The sequence below is a fragment of the Gobius niger genome (assembly GCF_951799975.1).
Source record: "Gobius niger genome assembly, chromosome: 14".
NCBI lineage: Eukaryota > Metazoa > Chordata > Actinopteri > Gobiiformes > Gobiidae > Gobius > Gobius niger.
Genome location: NC_136865.1, coordinates 11,259,526 through 11,266,545, shown reverse-complemented (window position 1 = coordinate 11,266,545; position 7,020 = coordinate 11,259,526). Strand labels below are relative to the sequence as shown.

The 7,020-nt window shown below is 39.8% G+C and overlaps 1 protein-coding gene across 1 annotated transcript; it reads left to right on the top strand.

Annotated features, from left to right (window-relative positions):
• Positions 1–1,895: 1,895 nt before the first annotated feature.
• On the top strand, positions 1,896–3,413 carry LOC306973397 (CMP-N-acetylneuraminate-beta-galactosamide-alpha-2,3-sialyltransferase 2-like; the record flags this gene model as incomplete). Its single annotated transcript, XM_079570323.1, has 5 exons — positions 1,896–2,088; positions 2,161–2,340; positions 2,433–2,478; positions 2,538–2,657; positions 3,246–3,413. Exons 1-5 carry the CDS (start codon positions 1,916–1,918, stop codon positions 3,411–3,413), a joined length of 687 nt encoding a protein of 228 aa, XP_079426449.1. The 5' UTR covers positions 1,896–1,915.
• Positions 3,414–7,020: the final 3,607 nt, after the last annotated feature.

Below are 7,020 nucleotides of genomic sequence, written 5' to 3'. Positions count from 1 at the left end.
TTTCAGGATCGATTTTAAAGTTCTTTTAATGGTTTTTAAATGTCTTAATGGTCTTGGTCCTTCTTATCTCTCAGAACTGCTTTTACCCTATGAACCTTCACGGCCCCTTCGCTCCTCCGGCAGAGGTCTCCTTGTTATTCCTAAAGTCAACAAAAATACTTACGGCGAGGCGTCTTTCCAGTATTACGGCCCTCGCCTCTGGAACGACCTGCCGGAGGAGCTCAGGGCAGCAGAGAACATTCATGTTTTTAAGAGCAGGCTCAAGACCCACCTTTTTAGCTTAGCTTTTAGCTGATTTCTACTTACTTATTTATTCAGTTATTTTTATTATTATTTATGTTTATAATTATCTTATTATACTAGTTTCTAGCTAGTTTTACATATATGTTTTTATTATTCTAATGTTATTTACATATTGCAAATATGAGCCGTTATTTGCATATTGCAAATAACGGCTCCTCTGATGGCATTTCTGATGGCATTTCCTTACCTGGTTCATCTGTACCCAGACTCAGCACTACGTCCATTATCTCATCGTGTGTGTGTGTGTGTGTGGCTGCGTGTGTGTGTGTGGCTATGGGGAGGGGGGTGGCGTGAGCAGTGTTGTCTGTTTGGAAGAGTGGGTGGTTGGGTGGGCGGGAACTGCTTTTAATCTGTAAAGCACTTTGTGTTACAACCCTGTATGAAAAGCGCTTTATAAATAAAGTTTTGATTGATTGATTGAACTAATAATAGTATGGCTAGCTGGATAGGATAAACTGTGATGCACAGAAAGTGTGCCTCCCCCCACACACACCCCTGATAAACAGTGATTCACTTACACCTCAGTGGGAGGGTTGGAACATTAGTGCCTTGTTTCTAACGTGGTTGAGGCATCATTAGCAAGTTGTAAAGCTCGATTCAAGAGTCGAGCTTTATATGTGGCCTCCAGGAGCAGCAAAGTGCAGCCAATGGTGCTGCTGGCTGAGCGAACCACTTTGTTCAAAGACTTTTTCTCTTTCAGAGTGAGATTACCAAACCACACAGCAATACAACTGTTTAGGACACTCTCAATTACACAATAGTAAAAGTTCAAAATCTTAGTATTCTGAGTTAACTCTCGGAGCCTGTGTAAAAAGAAGAGGTCCTGTCTTGCTTTCTTAGCAATGTTAGTAGTATTAGAGCTCCAATTCAAGATCTGAGAAAGAGTCACACCCAGGAATTTACATTTCTCAACAATCTGCTTCGGCACATTTGATTATCACATTTTTATCATGAGATGCTACATGAGTAAACAATGTGAACAGCAGGGGGCTCAAAATACACCCCTGCGGGAAACCAGTGCTGACATTCAGTTCATCTGAAACACAACCATTGATTTTGACCCTTTGTGGTCGACAAATAAGAAAATTTAAAATCCATTTACAAATGTCATCATCAAGTCCAAGGCACTTAGTTTGTGGATGAGCTTTGTTGGGGCCATTTGAGTTAAATGCTGAACTGTAGTCTATGAATAGCATTTTAGCATATGCTTTCTCTTCATCAAGATGCTGAAGACAGAGTCCAAAGGAAAGGAAATGGCACTTCTGTTTTTCCTATATGCAAATTGTTGCAGGTCAACAGACACTCCAATTTGATCTCTGATAAAAATCCAAATCTCAACACTCAAGAGTTTTCATCGATAGTCATTCAGACACGTCACAGGTGTCTTCTTGGGCACTGGAATTATGATTGATCTTTTAAAGCTAAGTGGAAAAGTGCACTTCCTAAGTGACATGTTGAGAAGATCTGTCAGAACAGGAGCAAGTTGCTCAGAGAACAGTTTAAGGAGGGAGGAATACAGTCTGGCCAATACTGTTGGTCAATACTCCTCTAATGGGTAATGTCAAATCTGTGCTTTTGTATCTCACAGAAACTGCAGCTTGAGAGACGCGACATGAAGTTTTTCAAACAAACCACACAGAAAATCTTCAAGATGTTCCCTGCATATCCTCCTGTGCCTGAACCTGGTCTGGATGGCTGTCGCACATGTGCTGTTGTGGGCAACTCTATAAATCTAAAAAGATCCCATTATGGAAAACTAATAGATGAACACACTTTTGTGTTTAGGTAAGTAGCATTTGTGTTCTTTTACTGAAAGTTACCATAAAACTAATGATGAAATAAAAATGTTCCATCTAGAATTAACTTTGGTAAAACGAAAGGCTTTGAGGAGGACGTGGGGAACAGAACCACTCATCGTGTCATGTACCCAGAGAGCGCCACCGACCTGGACAACAACACACACCTGGTGCTCTTCCCATTTAAGATCCAGGACCTTCAGTGGCTTGTGGATGCATTTAAAACAGGCAGTAATGCAAAGTAAGTGAACCCCTTTTGTATTATTTGGATGTTTAAAAGATGCTGCTGGTTCAAACTGCCCATGGTCCATCTTAACAGTGTTTGGTTCTTAGGTCCTATGCTCCAATAAAAAAAAGGATGTCAGCAAACAAGAGCTTGGTGAGTTCATGTGCTCATTTGCAGATGTGATGACCTTGACTGATTCTTCTGTATAACAGGTGATGGTGGTCAATCCAGCCTTTATGAAATATGTCCATCAATCATGGCTTGAAAAGGAAGGGCAATACCCATCCACCGGCTTCATGGTTGTGATTCTAGCTTTGCATATTTGTGATGAGGTAAGATGCAGCATTAAAAACGCGGGGCCCATGAAGCAACTTAGAAGTTGGGCGTTTTTTTCTGGCCATGGAACCTTGAAACCATCTCCAACAACATTCCTGGTCAAAATCTGACTTAAACGTAGTAACAGTAATATATAGCACAAATAATAGCAATACACTTTATTTGTATAGCACTTTTCTAAACTTCAGTTAATGCTGGAGTAGACTGCATGTTGAAGTTTCAGCCAATCCTGTTTCACGATTACTGAGTAAGTCCATGGGATACACTGTACTTGTTTCAGAACATTATTGACATGTTTTCATTTACTGATCCCAGAAGAAACACTGTAAAATCTCTTTAATGTCTGCATTACGTAGCCCAAAGAGCATGTGCACCATCTGATCAGTCCTAGGGCAGTGTCTGGGCTCACAATTATTAAAAAGTGTTTTTATATTTTTTTATTTGAACTGTCCATTAGCATTAATATTTGACATTATGCTTAAGAAATCTTTCCTGGTCAGTATGGGATGTTTTTGTTTCATTTTTATTTATACTGAGTTTGTGTCCCAAGAAAGCACAGCTACAAATGAGCTCTTTGTTTTTAGGTGAGTGTGTTTGGTTTTGGAGCCGACAGCGATGGAAACTGGAGTCATTACTGGGAAGTCCTGCAAAACAAAGCGTTAAGAACAGGACCTCATCCAGGTTCTGTTGAGTATGACATGATTTCGGAGCTGGCCAGACAAGGAAAAGTTGCTTTTTATAGAGGCTGGTGAAAAAGATTACTGTATACATATATTTCATACTGTATATTTGTTTCACTTTTTTTTTTAATTTTTTTTTAACATAAACAATTCAATTTGTCTCATCTGAAGTGCAGTTCTGTTGATTGTTTTGACACATGTTTACACCATATTCAAAAATGGAGAGCACACATTTTAATTCTTCAAAAATAAAATTTCAATGCTCTAAATATTGGGGGAGAATTGTGAAATTTTCATTGACTGTCTAGTAAGTTACCCATCCTGTGTTTACCGACCAATGGTAAATGGACTCAACTTATATAGCGCTTTTCCACCTACATGGGGCACTCGAAGCGCTTAAGATCAACTGTCTGAGATGTTCTTATAGCTCTTGATAAGTTTGGGCTTTGCTCCGGTTCTCTCCTCAGCGATGGAAATTCAGACTAGAATCATAAAGTCCTGAAAAATAAAACCTTATCTAGGCTCTGTTGAGTATGACGTCCTCTACTCCGATGTTAGGCCTGTAGGCAAACTGCAGTGGGTCCAGGGTGGAGGTCAAGGCGGCTGGGCTTTAGTGGGCCGGTTCCCTGGCGTGTGCTGTTTTAGGAACCGGGATCACACAGGAGGTCTTCCACAGGACGGGGACCTTCCCTAGTGTCATGTGGACACTGTGGGTCCTCACCATTTGAAGTTGATCATATAGCACAGTATATGTGATGTTGATGGAGCTCAGCAAAAGTTGTATTTTACAATTAGGTTAGACCATCTCATTATTCTATACTGGTTAACAAAGAGACCCAAAGAATCGGACAAAATCTTAGACAAACCAATAGAGGATTCTGCTTTTTTTTGGGTTTTGTTGCTTAAGTTCTGACTTGTACCGTCCATAACTCCCTGATCACATGGATCAACCCAGAAGCAAATCCACAGCTCTTCTTGAGATGAATGTATCAAAGGACACAAGTGATAGACAAAACAGAGAACAGAAAGAATGCTGCACCCTCAGCCTATAGTATTATACAAACCTTTTCTGGCTTCAAAGGTTTTCATAATTCATGTCGCCAATATTCCTGTATGCTTTATTGTGCTATGTATAAATAAAGTGAATAAGTTAATAATAATGTCCACATGAAATTACAGGCATCAGAGGAAATGCTTTAGATTAAGCAGCTGTTTTAAAGGAAACAACAAGCCATTTTATCAGCCAGACCCATTTGAGACCTGCACATTTCGTCTTCTGAAACACTGAATACACACCAGGAGCCCCTACACCTGCTGCACGGTGGAGGCGTCACAAGAAGAGCTACAGGAAACAAAAAAGGGACAAACGAGGACATACTTTAGTTATCAAACATCAATCAACACGGAATGCTTATCAGAAGGAGGTATAACTAGTTTTTATTGGCAACATTTCCAGAGAACGTGAGAGACAGGTCAGTCGTGTTTGTCAAGTTGCTGTCTCATGGAGTAGGAGTGCTGTGATTGACCTGGTGTTACCGGTCCGGCAGGTCAGCGATTCTGTTGGATATTGGGGCTTTTCTACAGTGTTTTTTAGTTATTGAACTTTTCTAAATTTGAAGATGACGGGCCTCTGAGAAAACAATTCACACGCCAGAGACAACCACCACACAGCGTGTAACATTTAACAGAGAGCCATAACATCGAGCACACATGCACTGCGCAGCTGTCGGGATTGGTCTGGGGTTTAGGTCGCTTCAATTTAGATTTGGCTCCAGCAGGTGAGACGGAGGCAGACGAAACCTGAGCAGACAAATGGTAAGTGGTCTCAACTTGTATCACGCTTTTCCACCTACATTAGGCACTCAAAGCACTTTACAGCAAGGAACCACTCACCCATTCACACTCTCATTCACAGACACTGGAGGCAAGGTGGGTGAAGTCTCTTGCCCAAAGACACAACAACAGTGTGGACCATGTGGGAGCTGGATAATATAGCCGCCCTGCCTGGATTTTTTTCTTAATTGCAAATTTGCAGGCTAGTTGTTGTGGAACTTACTGCGACAGTTACGCTCCTCTTTGCTCCCTAACGTTGTGAAACATGCTCATGAACTCGTCTCATCTCACAATGACTTTGGATATTACAGATGCATTATGAAAGTTTGAAATGAGTTTATACTAGAAATAACAATTGTTACTTGACGTGCTCCCTTTTTAGTTTATCGGTCTGTGCATGATTCTTGTCAGCAGCATCTCTGATGATGAGAGGATGACTGTGGCGATCACCTCAGTGAGTAATACAGGATAATCCCTCTGTTAATGGTAAAAGACAGGGGTCAGGATCCTTTTTAGAACCGAGGGAAACTTCAAGAGCATTAAGTTGCTCATGGGCCACTGGTTAAAAAAAAAAGTATATGCAAAAGACTTAAAGTTAAACAAATGAATTGCTGGGTTGCAGGTGACATCATAGCGTTCTAAAGGTACAAAGGTTGTACAAAGAGCTCATGGACCCAGCGAATGATATTGTTGGGTTGCAGGTGACATCACAGCGTTCTAAAGGCCTATTGCTGGGTTGCAGGTTCTAGAATGTGATGATGTCATCGGACCCAGCGGGGGGCAGGAGCCAGTTTTTCCTATTAATAACATTACACTTTCACAAGTCGTAGCTAAAAAGAAAATATATGAATTTAAAAAATGATCTTTAATATCAGTCACTGGGTCAAAGATCTCTCTGTACAAGACCAAAAATTTCCTCAAAAACAAAATATTTTTTCCTCTATATAATAGTATAGGCCTTTAGAATGCTGTGATGTCACCTGCAACCCAGCAATTCTATTATATAGAGGAAAAATTATTTTGTCTTTGAGGACATTTTTGGTCTTGTACAAAGAGATCATGGACCCAGTGACTGATATTAATTATAATTTTTCTAATCCATACATTTTCTTTTTAGCTACGACTTGTGAAAGTGTAATGCTGTTAATAGGAAAAACTGGGTCCTGCCCCCCCCCCCCCCCCCCCCCCCCCCCCCCCCCCCCCCATAATCACATTACATCATGCATGCGGTTAAACAAATAGGGGACAGAAATATCAGGTGAAAGAAAGTGAACTGGAGATTGGCAGCCTGGCTTCTGTCAGTCTGGCCCAGGGCAGATGTGGTGTTACCACCAAAGCGCTTTGTGACCATGTGTGTGAAAGGCTTTATGCAAATAAAGTCCTTTCCTTTACAATAGGCTATTCATAATTTTTCATTACTACAATGGCCTACACTTTTAAAACAAATAGGCTACAGTTGCTTCATTACACATTATAGGCTCAAAATATGTACATTTTCTAAAAAACAACATATTGTTTATTTGTAACAATAAATAAATAAATAAATACATACTAATACTAATAATACTATAATAATAATAATAATAATAATAATAATAATAATAATAATAATAATAATAATAATAATAATAATAATAATAATAATAATAATAATAATAATAATAATAATAATACAGCTGCTACATAGGCTATCTCTTGCTGCCCCCTGCTGGCATTAAACCTCTTGTTCACCTTCTGCCATAAGGATCGCCTATGTCATCATAGAACAATGGGATAAGTCCATCCATCATGCCTGGTTTTGTTGTTAAGAGTTTTCTATTTTTATACACCAGTAAAATACTAGATA